Source organism: Pholcus phalangioides, unplaced genomic scaffold (genome assembly GCF_987345545.1).
Source record: "Pholcus phalangioides strain wild (caught in Gottingen) unplaced genomic scaffold, Ppha-v1.0 ptg000015l_1, whole genome shotgun sequence".
NCBI lineage: Eukaryota > Metazoa > Arthropoda > Arachnida > Araneae > Pholcidae > Pholcus > Pholcus phalangioides.
Genome location: NW_028301608.1, coordinates 41177487 through 41195924, shown reverse-complemented (window position 1 = coordinate 41195924; position 18438 = coordinate 41177487). Strand labels below are relative to the sequence as shown.

Below are 18438 nucleotides of genomic sequence, written 5' to 3'. Positions count from 1 at the left end.
CAACTCTAAATTAAAAATGTCATGGTCAGTAAAATGCATTTTATCACAGATTAGATGATCAATAATGAAATCTAAGAAATGAAATTTTGGTTTTATTTGTCCCGTTTTATTAAAAAACCCCGATTTTTCTGATCACATTCTACGCCTTCTATAAATACGTAGTTAAGAAATAATTTCTCACATGTTTTCAAAACACTTGTTTCCATTCCAAACTTCCACAAAAAAAAAACTTTTCAGATAATGCCCAATTATACACAATCCGCGCATTAAAAAATCTCTGCTTACACAGAAAATTACGGGAATTGCGACCAAGAAAAGAAATAACCTTTTGTATTACTCAAATTTTTGCACCAGAAAATCAGGACTTTCTTTTCCAAAGAATCAATTTAAATGACTCGCTTGTTTAGTTAACCCCAATTATAAGCCCTAGCTGTAGACACCAGGGCTGGACAAATCTATTGCATGACACGCCCCGGACAAGTAAAAAATTTAACCGGACACGTAATTTTTTTCGACCACGTGCCACACAGAAGCGGGCATACATAAAGAAAACATTCAACATTTTCCTTTTTTTCTTCTTTTTTTCATCGATGATGATGCAAGTTTTCCCTACACATATACATGAAACTCCACAGAAACGCTTTCTTCGACAACCTTGATGCTAACGTGGATTCAACGTATTTTACACCTATTGGCACAGTCCTCCGAAAGGTATAAATATTTTGAGATTGATTTTAAAATTGTAGAAAATATTTATGCGCATTTCCTATACAAAAATATCAGAGAAAATATCCATCACAAAAATATAGGACTTTTGCTATCACCTATCAAATGGAAACTAAACTATCTGTAATAATTTTTTGAAAAAAGTTACTTATTGGTATTAAACCATAGCATGAAAATGAGCACGCATTTTTCATGCGCCAAAATACCGATTAATATATTTTTATGTTTATCACTGCATGACTTTTTTTTGTACACAGCAAAAAATACAGTAACCAGCATTTTGTACATAAAATTACACCGGTATGCAGCATAAAAAATAAAAACATATTTAGTTTCATTCCTTATTTTGTTATTTTTCATTCTGCACCTCGGTTTAAAACCAACACTCACTTTATTTTAATTATAACAGATAGTTATGATTTCATTCAATAGGTGACAGCAGACATCCTAGCTTAAAAGGGTTTCTCGAATTTATAATAGCAAAGTATATAAATATGAAATATAATAAATCGGAAAGTCAGGAAATTTTACTTTTTTTTTTTTTTTTGCTTTCACAATTTGTTGTTCCCAAATTGTTTCTCCTATTTGTGCCGGGTTTGCGAAAATTTTCACTTATTTTCAGCGGTCTATAGTGAGAAAAAAGTTGAAAAACACTGAACTTAACCGTTTTCAGGCTTTCAATACCAATAAGTTATTTCATTCATTGCCTCCCACACATACACACAATTCGACTCTGTAATGTCTTAATTTTTTTCAAGATCTCTTGGTTTTTACCAGTGAATTTGCGTGATGTAGTGATTTTTAACAGGATTTGTGGTCTCTAAGTCACTTGATTTAGTCACCCTAGCCTAGCTTTGGGGCCGTTCAAGTATTACGTAAGCAAATTTTTAGCCACATTTTTTATCTCCCCCCCCCCCCTGTCAGCAAAATTTCGTCATCAGCTCTGCCCTTCTGAATCCTAACTCATATTTTCATAAGGGGTGGTTGATTACGTAAGCATTATCCAAACCCTCCCTTCCCCCCTTGTCATCAAAAGTCAGCAAATCGGAAACCCCCTCCCCCCCCCCCATTGATGATGACGTAATACTTGAACGACTTCTTTACAAATACAAATGCAAGTCCACAACAGGCAAAATGCACAACGAGGTGGTCACGCTTGCCCACGTTCGATCCCATGCAGTAAATCGACTATGATTCTATAAGCGAGGTGAATTGCAACTTGGTGACTTCTTTTCCGACGCCAACAACGAAAAATTATAATTAGTGGTTTGACTAATTTTCGATTTTTAATGGTAAATAGTTTCAATTAACCCCATTCCCTTTTTTTTAGTTTTGGTATTTCTTTCAAAATTTCGATTTAAAAAAAAATTATACCACTTTCGATGTTTTTCATGCAATTAAAATCAATTTGATTTTAAAACATTTTTAAGTAAATCCAGTGATAATATTTTCGGGTCCTGTCTACATCTCCTTCCAAATGGCTCGGGGCCCGAGACAATTATCTTTTTTTTCACACCGTAAATTTACTAGAGTGGAGGCCCGTAAAAAATCTGACCGGGGCCCGCCAAATATCCTAGCTTGGAAGGGCTGCTGCAGGATGTGGAAGTTGGTTGGGGGAGCCTATCTGTTTGTATTGGTCAATCATTGGTGTTGGGAGAGGAGATTTATTGTGTAGGCTCGTTAAAACAAACCCATTTTTCTTATATTAGTCGGCTCTTCGGAGGGATGATCTCCCTCTACCTCCGGTTCCGCGCCTGTTATAAAATAGGTGCAAGATTAATATTTATTCCTGACACCTCAATTGATAGAATTTTCAGCTACCACTTGTTTAAGTATTTATGGTCAAAATGGAATACGCATGTAATACATGCCTTTTGATCCCGTTTTTATACGGCCCCGTGTGTCTGTATCCCTGACCCCGCTCGAATCTGGCCCAGCTTTCGAACGATATCAGCATCATGCACTCCCCCAATCCTGCAGCAGGGCTTCTAGACCGGGATCACCCACGGGCCTTTAGGTCAGATTAATCACGGGCCTTCCCAGAATAAATAGTATGACAAAAGTGTGAAAAACAAAAAAGTGGTGAAACTTGTACTAGGTCCCTGGGCTGGCGCCCCGTCCGCCCTACCCTTTTCGGGGCATGATTTACCTAGAAACCATGGCTATATAGCACTTCTATTTCAGCCTGCGGGGCCCACCACGTACCCTAGTGTAGATGGTGCATGCCCACCTATATTCTTGAAAAGAGGCTCAAGAATGAAGAGGAGTGCCTCCACGCCACCACTATATTCAAATTGAAAACCCGTACCAAGGGACCTCGGAACAAAACTTCACTCTCAACCTATAAACTCAAGGCCCGCGGGACAAATGTGGTCCTCGGAGTCATCTGATGTGGCCCGCGGCATTAAACCTAATTTTTTTTTTTTAAATGAACTAAGCAGCACATTTCTGAATGTAAGTGAACCGCGGTGCAGTGTCACTTCACTTAAGCGACCCGTGGAATATTCCCAGATGACTTAAGTAATACGCCGCACATTTACAGATCATTTAGATTACCTGCGGTGCTATTCCAGACCGCTCAAGTGGCACGCGGCACACTTCCGGATCACTTAAGTGAACCGTGACGTATCAACAGATCATTTACGTGATCTGCGAACTCACGGGACATATACAGATTATTTGAGTGACTGCGGCACATTTACAGATCATTTGAGTGACTGCGGCCCATTTACAGATCATTTTAGCGGCCAGTGACACATTTGCAGATAATTTAAGTGACGTAATTATGTGTCCCGTGGCACATCTACGGATCATTCAAGTTACGTAGTTAAGTGGCCGACGGCACATTTACAGATCACTTAAGAGACATATTTAAGTGGCCCGTGACATGTTTTCAAATCAATGAAATGTTCGGTACTATCCTTAAGGTTGAACACCATTAGTATACAAAAAAATAATACATATAATTTGGTTTCAAGGCGCCCCAGTCCCCGGCCATCAAAATATAACCAAAACGAGTCTCAAGAAGGAAGAGGGGGTCCTCATGCTATACCCATGGCTCCCATCTATCATTCGGCCAGAGGCTGAGATCCTTGGGGCTTTCCCCTCCCCCTTTCTCAGATGGTTCACGGGCTCCAACATAGTGAATTTATAGCATGAAAAATTAAAAAATGATGGGAATCGTCCCGGGTTCCCCCCGCCCCCGATCTAGAACCCTGTCAGTCCCACCCTTGTGGGAGCCATGGCTATTCCACTGTATTTCGGGGAGGGTCGAAGACCGGGACCCAATGGCCTCCAATCAATCAGAACCTTAATTTTTTTTTTTTTAATTTCATACTATGCAATAATATTCCATATATATTGGATCCAAGGAGGACCCTCAGTTTTTCGGGGGACCCTGTAATCGACTTTAAACGAATATTCGAGAATGAGAAAATTTGACCTACCGCCTCAAGATTTTTGCAAAAACTGTCAAACGTTCGTCTTTTCTACCCCGAAACAAGCATCAAACCAGCTCTGTCGCATGTAGGAGTCTTCCGTCATGAAATCTTCTGGCACTGAATTCTGAATAAGCTAATAAAAGAAATGCGAAACTTGCAGACGACACAGAGTTCAGGATTTGCTGGCAGAAATAAAATACGGTATAACGGATATATCTTAGGATGACCATATGACCCGTCTGTTACTGTAATTTTGGCAGTTTTTATCAAGTAATAATATTTATGATCTTTTTCATTTTTAAAGTTGTTATTCTAAAATTTATTTTATCAAGGGGAGAAGCCTACTTTAATTTTTATATTTTACTGAAATCAAGAATGAAAATAAATTTTTACTCTACCTTATAAAATGTATGATTAATTATACATAAATATATATATGTATGTATATATATATATATATATATATATATACGAATATGAATATCATCTCACACTCGTCATGTGTTTCTGTTTATTTAACTTTTTTTTCTTTTCTTCATAGAAATCATATTAATGGTTGGGATTCGCAGTGGTGCAGTACCACTACTACTATTCAACCGTACATGTACGTCGTACACATTCCTCTACGGAATTTCTGATGACTCGGTAATACATGTCGGAATGTGTATGCCACCCCCCCCCCCGCGCCCGCTCTCACCGTATTTATGTTGCCATTTTCTTGCTGATGCTGCCATTTGCTTTCCATATTTTAAAGTTAAATGAGTGAATTTCTATGTTTTGTAAGTATGATGTTGAAGGTCTCTGCCTGCTGTCTGGGGGAGAGAGACCTTTCAAAATGGGAACCGGCTCGAATTCCCGCCTAGAAGTTGAAAAACCGCAGAAAGGCAACTTCAGTCGTGTACTGTGCTACTGCAAAAATCCCTAGAATGAAATTGGTGCCATCATTTTGTGAATGTTCAGTAATTTTAGAAAAAACAACTGAACACTTTTCTTTCTTTTTGCATTACTTTTAGCGACAAGTAGCGATTTTTCTGTATTTTGCCGTTTCGGAATCCCAATTACCTGTATTTTTCTTGGGAGAAATATGGTCAGTTCTACTGATACGAAAGTCGTACTGAAACGTATAGGTTATTTTTGGAATTTTATTCTACAGGACACATTATAAAATATATTAAAATTAGCAAAACTTATTAATAATACTTAGACTGACCATATTTCCTTGAGAGAAATACGGGACATTGCGTTTCCAAATACGGGACATCGCCAATTATTGCCAAAAACAACGCCAAAACCAAACAAAGTTGCCAAATATTGTTGAAATTACGGGAAAAACCCCAATGGCGGGAAATGATGCAAATTGCAGTGGATTACAATGTATTCCACGAAAGACAAACGTTCAATCAAATGTGGGAGATTAATATTCTCATATATAGTTGTAATTATCGTAAAATAATTTATGAGTTGAAAAATAATGTCAATCTTTGATTTCAATAAAGAATAAAAATTCAAGTTGGCTTCGTGTAAAATACGGGAAAAACCGGGACACTTTTGCCAAAAAGTCGGGACGGCCAAAAAAACAGAAAATACCGGGACTGTATCCCGGGAAATACGGGACGTATGGTCATCTTAATAATACTTCTGTTTTTGGATATTATTCATCATTTTTCACAATTTCATGATTTTCTGCCTCAAAAGCGAATAGAAAAAGAGTTTTTATCCAAATGTGACATTATTCAGTAAAACAGCAAATTTAATTGGCCGTCGCAACACGACTCCTGATCAAAGGCATTGATATGGAGGAGGAGGTCCCTTTTAACAACAACAACTAATTTGACTTCACATGGTTTATGTTTGTTGTTTATACTTTACGCCCTACTATGGCTGTTTTCGACAGGTTAAAAACTAATAAAGTCTTACTAGACGACACCCACAGCCTAGTATGTACAATCGAAGCTGCAGAGAATGCTAAAGGCCATACGGTATAGTACAAATAAAAATTGATTATAACAATGGTTATTATAAAATACAGTATAATATTTACGATATACATATCTCGTAATCTTATCTATGTCTAAAAGTATTTTGAAGTGTGTTTCTCCTTGCTAATAAGAATATTGGGTGGTGGTTGTTTTTTTAATGTACTTTTTGATCCGCGTTCTTCAAAAAGGGTGATATTTAGGGAGGAAATAAGCGATATTAGGGTAGGGCACACTTCGAAAGGTCCTTGGGCAATCCAGGCATTAAGTTGCCGCCCCAAATATCCTCAATTAAACAGTGAACTAATGTTAAAATTTGGGACTCCGGGTAATGTTTAGCTATCCATGTGGAAATCGGGTCCAACATGGGTGAATTATTAGTATTGCCCATAAGGTGCATGAAATTTATTTTAGTAGTGTTAGCTGGGAAATATTTCTTCAACCTCATTACAACAGACTAATGCGGTCAAAGGTTTTCCGTTTTAACAAAAGAAAGTCTAGTTTATAACAAACAATTCTTATAGGGAGGTGCAGTGTATAGGAATAAGTTAATTGGAGTACAGTAGTTAGCTATAAAGGTGTTGATTATATATTTAAAACAAAAAACAGCGTGCTCGACGTAGGTGGAATGGGAAAAAAAAGATGTGTATTAATCTTCATTTTTGTGGCTGGTGAGAGGTATTAGTCATGCAGCGGCCCATCCATATTTCCACAACACAACGATTGATGTTCAATTACTTGCTTGGTAATGTAAAACTCGTCAGATAAAAATAAGCACCCTTTATTGTTATTACAATTTTTTTTAACTGTCTGTCATAATGAGGTTTTGTATAAGGTCAGGGGTTATCAAACTTTTTGACCCGCAGCACCCCTTGCTCTCGTCAACACTTATCTATAGATCCCCAAAGCAGTTTAACAAAGAAATCTCTTGGAAAGACCTTTGCCAGGCTGTCACTTCACGGCGCCTCTGACAAACATTGGTGGCACATTAGAGAACTGCGGAACGCAGTTTGATAACGTCTAGTATAGGTTATTTATAGAAAAACTGTGGTACTGTTCATGCTGGCCCTTGAAGAAGCATGTACCTACCCTGAACGGGACTGTCCAAGAGTGAAAGAAAATGTCAGTGTGCTCTGTGGCTGACAGCAGGGGGTTCTCAAACTGTGCACCCTGGTGCACTGCCACCTTTGCCGGGGCAACACAGAGTGCCAGCCAGACAAAGCTTTTCCGGAGAGGTCTTTGCTTAACTGCTTTGGCTTGAGCACTTGCCCAGACTGCAAGGAGACTGCGGTTTGATTCCTCCTAAGGCATGTGAATTTTCTTTCCAAAATTCATCTCCCCCGCCCCCCATCCCTATTGTCCAGTCTTTCGTACTTTGTGTGAACAGTCGAGAGTGACATTTTCCTCTGCATGTAACCACCTGGGACTATTGTAATCTAGAGAGCAGTGCTTCTTAACCTTTGGAAGCCTGCAGCCTAATAAATCTTTTTTGTTTAAGTGAAAGGTTCGGTTGCACACACAGATGATGAGAAATTAATGGGGAAAATGACACTACGAATCACTCGTGCCCCGTGTGATTAGTGTCAGAGTTTGGCAGTTGAGAAACATTGGTCTGAAGTTATTAGCTGAGTTAAGAGGCTAACCATGCGTAGTTCTTTTCACTGTTTAGCATATGCATACTGTATATGCTTTTAAAGTGGTGTTTTCCTAAGAGCAGGGTTTTCTTGCAGCATGAGAGTTAGGTGTGGTTAAAAAACTACAATTTCACATTTTTTTAACCAATTCCCTACCTTCACACAGCACAAAAAACATACTCAGAAAAACACTGTTAAAAGGCCTGTCTACTTGGGGCTAAGTTCAGTAAGACCTCTGTATAACATCACCACTTTTTACGTTGTCCATCCTATAACGTCACTTTTCGTTTGCCAGCATAATTAGTGAATTGAGATTAATCATTATTCGGTCACTTCACCTATGAAGTCATTTTTATTCTGTCCCCAGAGGGTTACGTTACACCAAGGTATGACTGTATTTTGGTAGTTGACTGAACTTTAAGTGTTTTAAAATGTAGGGAGACATCAAACGCCATTTACACAGGTTTAGTTGGTAAGTGATCGAATAGTTCAGTGAATAAGTCAATGTAGTGTGTTCTATTTTTTAAAATTATGTAGGCATTATATGCATGCTCCAGTTTGCATGACCTCGTATTATCCAATGAGCATTCAATACTTGATTACTTACTTAGAGTTTTTTGAGCACTTAATGACTTGAAATTTAGTTAACTAATTAATCACTTAACTTCTCGTATAAATATGTCATATATATATGTATCCTATAAAGAAGAAAATTTCAGTCCTCTGTAGCTTAATGGTAAATCACTCGGAAACTATATCCATGTTTCTTTTCATTTTAAACTGCTTATCAATCTATTTTTTTTAGGTCTATTTGCTCAAAGTTCAAAGAGGTCCTTATTTTGATACGTCATGGCAAATTCCCAGGCGATATAGTGATTTTGATGCTTTGAATTCGGTTCTTTCTTGCTGTGGCTTAGAACTTCCTTTGCCACCAAAGAAAGTGTTCGGGAAATTGGAGCGGGAATTCGTAGCTGAACGACAACAAGGTCTTCAGGTGAGTGTCATTCATGAAAGTTTTATATAATGATAGTAATATTTCTTTGTGTCATAAACTCAGATGTGATGCTTGCAAGAATGTAGTGAGCCTATAGCTAGCTTCTAATGTATTGAAAAGTCTTAATTGGATTTAAATTACTACTCTGAAATTTGTTTTGCTACTGTAGATCTAATTGTAGAACTCCTAGCAACTGGTGTCAAGTACTGTGTTCCCCTGCATTAGATGGCATGCCATAAAAATCAGGGGGCACCAGGTTTTTTAATGTTAGTTTCTTCGATCATCCACCTAAACTCTAACAATGGTATGTTGAAGTGCAAAAAAACGTAATAAAACAAAAAAATTCTCAAGTTGAAAATTTTTAGTGAAAATCATCTTAAATACGAAATAAATGGGAAAAAATCATAAATTTATTCCAACTCAACCTTTAAAATCAGTTCGTGAACTGGCAACAATCAAGGAAAAAAGAATCTGATCAGCACTTTCATGGAAAATAAGTGTTTGATCACTGCTTTAAAGAAATATATTTGGTCAAAATATGTAAAAGAAAAATCATGTTTACGCAGTTGCAGGGTAACTAGACATTGTATAAAAAATTAATGAAACAATGTTTTCAGCATTATGCTTTTTCTGAAGCGCTAAAAAGATGGTTCCCAAAATATATCTTTCTGATCTCAAAAGCTGATATTTTCCATGTTAAAAGACCTTCCTTAAAGGAAGTTGTAGGATTGTTTAACTCTGCTCTATGTACAAGGAGCTATCTTTTTGATATCTATCTTAACTCACATACTATATCCGTATCTTTTTTTTCACCAATTGGAAGAAAATATTTTTCACCACTGAAAAACCATGGAAACCTTGAAATTTCAAATGAAACAATGGAGTTCCAACACCGTTTTCCAATAAATGTTTTTGTAAGTAAATGTTATCCCAAGGCTCTTGATATGCCAAGAGCTTTCCATGCTGTACCTACAGTGCTCTTGCTTTAAGACACCCCTGTTTGTATGCGTTTTGCTGCCCCATTCAGTTCATGCAGTATATTTCTGAAAAATTCCATGTACAGTATAGTAGTATATTTCTGAGGGGGGAAAAAAAGATACTCTCAATCATTGTTCATCTGAATTTTTTTGCTTATCTGAGCAGATCTCTATCCCTATTTTGCCCCTGCATCAGCCAGCATGCCGATTACTTTTTGATGGTAACCTGAAGTTCATATTGGTGCCCATTATTTAAGCAATGACCTTATTTTAACCTTCAAAGCATTTCCCACATAACACTTGGTTGTTGTTTTTTTTTTTTTTTTTTTTTGGGGGGGGGTTGTCACTGATTTTAGACTGTCCAAAAAACTGATCAGTGTCATTTAATTCAATATATAATTTTGGTATTTCATAATGAAGTCTTCAATCTAAAGTAATATGATTGAAAAAAATTTCCCTAAACCATGATTCTCATACTTGTGTCACTAGTGGCTCCCTTTCCCTAGTCTAAATCTGTCAACAGAATAGTGGACAGAATCTTTTAAAAATTTGTTTCAAAACATTAAGCAGGCACTCATCAATTTCAGAAGCTTAATATGACACCCGTGGCAAAGGTTGGCGACCTCCTTAGGAGCAGTGACGCATTTGCTATTTTTTCTTGGTGTTAGCTATATTTTTATTATTTTTTAAACTATGCACATTTGTATTAAGCTGATTTTTTGATTTGTTGTTTATTATTATTATGAGACGTTTATTTTAGCCATCCTAATTTTTCAGTTTGTTGTGAATGCATGAACAAAAATCATTTTTTTGCAGGCTTATATCAATTTTGTTCTAAGTCATCCAATTCTAAGTAACACTATTTATGTGAAGAGGTTTTTTGATCCTGAAAGCTATTCTTTCAACTTTGCAGGTACGTTTGGTTTTTCAATATTGCAAGGTGACCATTCTTCTAATTGAATAATAACTGATTCAGGCGAACCGTTTCCACGACCATTAGTCTTAAAAGTAACTTCCAATTAAAATAAAGGTTTTAAATGTCATTTCACATTATCCTAGAAATGTTTAAGTCAAAAAATTTATATGTTACTGCAGAAGCCCAAAATTTCAATTTCGTTGAATATTAACTTGGCCAATGTCAAAATTTCAGCCTTTAGCAAGCCAGTTTGTGAAGTGGCCAAAGATCTTCAAGTTCTGTGAGCATAGAAGTATGTAGGATTTTCTCTGAATAAGGGAAGTCACATTTTTTTTCTTTCGGGGGGGGGGGGGTGGGTGGTTGTTTTTACTGTAAAAAAGCCACTAGAAAACCACTAAACTCCACTCGAGGAGGGGGGAGATTTGCACATAAATCAGTGTTTATAAATCACACCTAATAAAAAATTCACACCCTGACATGTTAAATGTATCTGTTTCTGTATGACCAATCTAGTTTTATCTAATAAATGCTAAAGCATCTTTTTTTTTTCAAGAAAAAAGGTTGTGTAAGAAATTGTATCAAAACGTAATTTTGGCACATTATATTTATTAATCTACAGGAAGCCTTTGTAACTCCTTATGTCATTCAATGATTTTTAAAGAAAATTATATTGAATAGATTGATTAGATTGTGCAAATTGATTGATTTTTTTTAGATATAAATTTTTAAATGTCCCTTAAATCAGACATCAAATTGCATACATGATTGTTTTCAAATGAAAGCTGATGTATTTCCTTTTGTACTCGACAGCCAAAACCAATCTCTGTCTTTGCTTTTCAGAATCATCTCTGCAGCATGTATCGATGGTTTTTCGTTCTGAGACTGAATGGGATATTGTCGAACCCTTACCAGAATTAGGTATATGTATAAATTTTTTATACATAAAAAAATTAATATATATAATTTTTTTTATATATACATTGTGACATAGATTGCTTCTACCAACCTCAAATCAAAGCAAAACGGTTTGTAGTAACTCTGTATTGCAGTACATACATTGCCATGAAAGAAAGACTGGCCTTTTTTGCTTTAAGCTTCTTCTATAGTTCTTAATACATTATTAGGGGTTTAAAAGTGCTACAGAAATTTTGTATTTTAAAAATTAAAACGATGTATAATATTGATAATATAAACATGAAATGCAAAGAAAGCAATGTACTTGAAAATAGTGTCTTCTGAATATCCTCTTTCTGCTTGAATGTACTGTTCTTTACATTTGGGAAGTCTGTGTCTAAGCATTTTTTTTTTCTTTTTTTAAACAAGTCTCGGGTTTATTTTCTTACTCAATAATTCTTATGTCATTTGCATAATGTATTAAAGCCATGGTTATGCATTACATAGATGTTTTAATAGTGATTTCTCAGAATTCCTTATGCTATTTAACCCTTATCACAGGTTTATAAATTTCACTAATCTGCATTATAAATGATACAGTGGAAGTAACTAAACCTTTATTAAAATGTCACATATTTTTTTCCTAGAAGCAGAAGACTTTTTTTTTTTTTCTGCTGATTCTGTGCAGGTGATAGTGTTTTTCTTCCCCGCCCCCCAACTCTGTGAACAATAAACTGAGGAAGAGAAATACTGTATCTTTTTCTGGTTTTTGTAGTGCACACATATTCCTTTACTACCTCAAAGGAAAGGAAAAATGATAGCTTTCGAACACTGTTTTCTTGCGGTTCTGTTATCAAAATGTAAACAAATGCTGATTCTGTCTACTAGTAGGTACCTACACTGCCTTACCCTCTGGGGCCATGTGCTAAAGTCTTCTAAGTAATAGAGCCTGGCCATGCGTGGTATTTTCATCAACATCAACTGTCCAGCAATGGATCGGACAGGTTGAGGGATGGAAAACATTTGACAGAGAAGCTGGTTTCACAACGTTTATGGCCTTGTTGCAATAAGACGATTTTAAGGAAGCAAAGATATCTTAGTATTGCCGAAATATGAAGTGTCAAATTTGATAAGGCATCTCATAATTGCCCAAAAGAGGGTTAAGAAAAATAAAAAATCCATTTATATCTTTTTTCTAGGTTGGAGAATAAGGAAGCAATATTTTCTAGTCAAGTCAAAGAGTGATAGCAGGCATCAGTCAATAATGTCTTGGGTAAGTTATATTCCATGTTCTCAATATCCTTACAATTTTCATTTTCTCTACCAATTCTTTTCTAAATTTAACGGATTGTTCAGCATGTGACATTTGTAATAGAAATTTGTGTATAAAGTATTACACTTTTTCAACATCTATTTGTATCCAGTTCCTCAAAATACAGTTTCACAATAAAGTTTAAATACAACAGTTTATTTTGTTATTCAGAGTATTAACTCAGCAACTAAAAAAACTTGAAAATATATGCATTTGCATATGGCTGATGTGAAATCTAAGTACGGATGGATTCATTCTGGTGCAGTAATCTGTCAGTATGTTACACATCATGGGATACGGAAAAGCATAATATAACCAATGACTTTCGTCTAATTTAATTTTTAACAGTGGTATTTTTTCCTAATGAAAGAGCAAAATATCAAAATGTAGGTTATGATGAGAAGGATGTCGTATAATATGATTTTTACAATTGTATGTTATGATTGGCAAAGAAAAAATTTTTATTTGTATTGTGGATGCTTGTTATTCCTTTTTTTCAAATGCTGTTTGCAAAAAACAAATTTACTGCTATTAGTTTGCATGCGTAACAAGAAAAAAATATTTTTTTTTTATCACAATTTTCATTTTATTTACTTTTTTAGTCTTGTTTTGGACCAGATAAGCATCTAGAAGAAAAAGACCTCGCTGCCATTGTAAAAATTTTAGGAAACATCAAGGTATTGGTATTTTTCACAACATGAAATTTGTATTTATCTAACTCATTTTCAACAATCTCATCATCTCATTATTTACTCTATTTATATGGCGTGTTTATATCAAATATTTCATGATCATTTTCACTCATTTGCCTAGTTGAAAATGTGGTTTAAAAATTCTTGGTTTTTTTTTATTTAAAAATTGCTCCAATATGTAATTAGGGCTCTTACTTTTTATACTATATGCATAAATATGAAGTAGGAAAGAAAATCTTGAGTAGTCAACATTCATTATAAAATATATAGGTATTTAACAAAAAAGGCTTTCATGGCCATCGTGAAAATTAGAATTAAGTTTAAAAGTTTTTGGGTTTTTTGGCTGATGTGAAGTACAGTTTTTGTCTGCCAATGGCTCAACAGACTAATCCCGATGAGGCAGTGCGACTCAAGCAGGGAAAAGGTGTAAGTAATAGCCTTTTGCCCGCCGTTACATAATTCTTGAAAATGTTCGCCACTCATGCGAACGTAATGTTGAAGGACAAACACTGTACTTCACATCGACCAAAAAACCGAAAACTTTTAAAGTGAAATCTAATATATGTATGTCTTTGTATTTATTATGATTTAAAATATGCTGTGTTTGACTATTGCTAAACATGTTTCAAAGTTTTACTGTATTGCATGAGTTATATACCTACATTTCCATTGTGATTTTTGATGGCTTGAAGAAAAATAATATTGTGCATTTCAAATAGACCTCTATTCATTTTAATTTTTCACCTTCTTTACATCATTTGATGTTTTTTTATACACTTTTAGATACTTCTGTTGTCATCAGGTTTTTTTCCCCTTTTTGTAGCATCCTTTCATATATCCTTCATCTCTAAGCTGTGTCAGTGACAAAGGTGGCCTTGTTATTTATGATTTTTTAGAAGAGGGATCTCTCAAAGACCTATTGTGTAAGGTAATATGCATTTCCATTTGAATCCATATAGAAAAAGTTGTTAATAGTTATCAGTCAGTACAATGAAGACAAAATAATTATTGGTAGGTATTAAAAATAATTTGAGATGTTTTTAATTTAAATGCAAGAAACTGTTTTGGGAAGAAAATTGCTAATTCACACACACACAAATTAAGATCATTTTGATAATTTTTGTCGCACCACGGTCATTTTCTGCACACGAGGGTTAATTAGACCGGGACCTACAATTTATTGCCGATTCCGAATGGCAGGCTTGTTTTTTTCTATACTCATCGAGAGATTGGTGCGCTTTCCCCTCGATGGGGGAACTCCCTGCAGTAGTAATTTTTTGATGCGGTCAAGTCGCCGTTTTTTGTTGTACCCCTGCATCAGGAAAGTTTTCTGACAAGGACGAACCGGGAATCGAACTCGCGACACCTCTAAACATCCTTTGGTACTTTAGGCGAGCATCTTATCGGCCTGGCTACTGCGCCCCCACACAAATTAAGATTTAACACTTTCACTACCATGCAGTTCATATATGCCGCACAGTTTCACTCCATAGACCACCGTCTTGCACATGAGTCAACAAAGCTAATGAAATCTAAAAAAAATTAAGTATGTCAGATTTTTTTTAAATAAATATATTATCTACATTTAAAGAAACAAGTTTAGTCTACATTCATATTTTCTTTAACACTATATTCTATTTATTGTAGGCATTTGGAATATGCCAAAATCAGCAATGTACATTGCAGAACAATCAGTGCTACTGCTTATAAGTTCAAACTAAAGTGTGTTTGCACATGCCTTTAATGTCTAAATTGTTTTAACATTAAATTGCTTAGATATCATTTGCACTCCATGTGCAAATAATAGTGCAAATAATAAATAGGTTTGCCCACAATGTAAACTATGATAAACTTCCATAGTCTCATCAGTTTTAACCTGTTCAATGTTTAAAGCTTTGGTATTCATTTCAATAAGTTCTTTCTTGTAAGTTTCATGTTTGTTAGATGAAAATGTTTTGCAAGTTAACGCATTTCTAGCAAATATCTTTCTCTAAATAACTTAAATTACTCTCAAGAGAAGATGCTTGTAGCACCACAGCTTCTTATTCACTGTGTATCCATACATACAAAAAATATAATCAAACTTGTAGAGCATTAAATATATTTAATTTGAAAGAAACCTTTTTATGCATGATCTATTTATATTTGTTTTTCTGAAATTATATAAATGAATAAGAGGAAACACCACCCTTAGGGCCTGTCTACATTTGTAGATTTACAGACCAAACCACTTAAATGGCAGAAAACAGTTAACCATTGGGAAAAATTATAAATATTTTATCATTTTCTCCAATTTTTTTTTTTCTTTTTAGGTTAAACCAAAAAGTAGATTTTTGAAAAAATATGGAAACCCAAAAACATATTGCGTTCTTCCTTATGAAGATATCCGAAAGTATGGACGGCAGATATTATTGGCTTTAAAGTTTCTACATGACCGAAATCTTCATCATGGTATTCTTTCTCATTATATTCATCTGATTAATCTGTGTTATAAAAAACTTCTAAAAGCATACAAGTGTGTGGTCATAAATGGTTTAGAAAATCTTTAGGTGTGGTAGTACTGTCAAGAGGAATGTCCAACAAGCACAAGTCCTCATTTCTGACATCCTTTTTGCTCTGCTAGAGAAGAGTCTGTTCCTCTCACCACACAGAAGAACATGTGGTTTTTGTATGATGAAGCCCCAGCACACTTTAGTACCACTGACTGGCATGTCCTGAATTCCAGATATCCTGAATGGTAGATTGGATGGAGTGAACACGTTGCGTGAACTTCGTGCTCACCAAACCTAAATCCACTGGACTTCTTTATGTGGGGGTATATGGTAGCATTGGTGCACCTGTAGACTCTGTGGAAAATCTCATTGCAAGAATCCTTGTTGCAGTAAACAAGATTGATACGATATCAGAAATCTACGAAAGGGTGCCCCAGTCTTTGCCTGCTGCACCCGAGTGGTGCCGTGGTAAGATGCTCATCTTCCACTATGAAGGTTACCATCAAAAGGCATTCGATAAAGTAGACAGATTGCTACTGCTGAGGAAGCTAGCTTGCATGGGGGTTCCGGGTAAAATTGTGAGGATAATTCAAGTGCTGCTATCAGACAGAGTTCACCAGGTTCGCGTAGCCAGCATCACGTCTAGAGAATGTCAGGGCCAAGCGAAGTCGTCCAGTGATCGGTTTTAGGCCCTATCTTATTTACTTTGTACACTTACGATATTACTCAGGCTGTGTCACCCATCTCTATTGCAATTTGCTGATGACATGAAATTATTCTCCCCAGTAGAAAAAATTAGGGGCCTCAGAATTGCATGCCAACAACTTTTCCAGTAGAGTTGTCAGTATAATCTCCCTATTTCATCATCAAAAAGTGGATCAATGCATTTAGGCAGACGCACCGATCCTGACTATTATCAACTAGATAATAAAACGTTCCAGCAATTAGATACATGCATGGATTTAGGTATTGCAATGAGCCGCATTCTGCATTTCACTGATCATTATCATGGCATAGTCTGCAAAGCTAATAGAATTTCATATATGTTATGTACAGCATACCGTAAGTGTGATGCACATACATTGTCATATGCTTTCTGTGTGTACCCGACTCTGGAGTTCTGTTCGCAAGTATAGAGCCCTTACAAAATCAAGGACATAAAGCTCCTCGAAAAGCCACAGAGGTTGTTTACTAAACAAATTGCAGGCATGAGCGGTCTGTCTTATTGCCAAAGACTTCAATTTCTGGGTTTACACTCACTGGAATGGCGTAGAATCACTTCAGATCTGAAGATTGCTACAAACTAGTCCACCAAATTGTTTATCCACCATCGAGAGAAGCTTTCTTCGAAATCATAGACAGGGAAGTTAATCTATGTAGGCATCGCTTCCAAATAAGAATACCAATGGCCAGAAGGGATTGCTTTTTCCATGGATATAGATGCCGTGTGGCGAGAATATGGAAAATAATCTTCCATCAGAACTTGTATGTGCCTCCTATGCAAGATTTTCTTACACTATTGCGTATTTCGATGTGACCCGTGTATGAAGTGCTACCCTTTCTGACTATTTTTCCCCCCAGTATAAGTGCATTTCATGCCTTCTGGGTTTATTGTAAATAAATAAATAATCAAGGTCCATGGGTTTGAATCCGGGCCTTGGACCTTAGAAGCAGGTTCATTACCAGCCTAGTCTGGGGCGACCACCGATGTGGATGGAGCCTTCATTTCCCACCCAACTCCTCTGGTTAGAAATTGCATATGGTGATATATGACCAGAGTTGGTATGCAGTAAAAGAGTCTTTGCCTGCTGTGGTGGTCAAGTGGTCATAGTAACAGACTTGCATCGCAAAAACCAGAGTTTGAACCCCGCTGACGCCACAGTGATGGCCGGCTGAAGTTAGTTTTCTGTGGTTCCCAATTTCAAGGTGCAAACGGGAGCTGATCTCCCCATTAAAAAGTCTCACCACAAGGAGCAACAAGCCTACAATGGTGCAATTAATCATTACACTTCACTCATGGTTAAAAAATTTGGCTACAGGTTTTTGGCATTACGCAGGAACAAACTTCACATTAGGTTCACAACATGTACACACACATTCCAGCATGTACCAATTTGTTAGAAATTTTTTAGAGGAATGTGTACAATGTGCATGTACTTAACCAGTACATGCACCTAGTAGTATTTGCCAATGTGAACTGTGCAATGACACCCTTGGCTTGGATATAACTTTGAGTGTCTCCTTTGAGTCTTTCACTGACCTGCACAGGATTGTGCAACTTATGATTTTGTTACATCTTTTTTTTTCACTGATGAAACTTTAATGGGAGAAAATATACTTTATACTTTTCTGGCACTTTGGGTGGATTGCAACAATAGCAGGGCT

At 36.1% G+C, this 18438-nt stretch overlaps 1 protein-coding gene across 2 annotated transcripts in view; it reads left to right on the top strand.

Annotated features, from left to right (window-relative positions):
* The first annotated feature begins 5960 nt into the window (after positions 1-5960).
* Positions 5961-18438, top strand: part of LOC149076040 (PX domain-containing protein kinase-like protein) — a 28496-nt gene continuing 16018 nt past the window's right edge. Inside the window, exons 1-8 of one of the 2 annotated variants that reach the window (XM_089243564.1) lie at positions 5961-6145; positions 8582-8770; positions 10564-10660; positions 11504-11581; positions 12757-12830; positions 13472-13546; positions 14385-14489; positions 15874-16012. In XM_089243564.1, coding sequence (XP_089099690.1) covers positions 6014-6145; positions 8582-8770; positions 10564-10660; positions 11504-11581; positions 12757-12830; positions 13472-13546; positions 14385-14489; positions 15874-16012 — 889 coding nt within the window. In that variant the 5' untranslated portion in view covers positions 5961-6013. The remainder of the gene's footprint in view (positions 6146-8581; positions 8771-10563; positions 10661-11503; positions 11582-12756; positions 12831-13471; positions 13547-14384; positions 14490-15873; positions 16013-18438) is intronic. The other variant, XM_089243565.1, reaches the window with a different exon arrangement.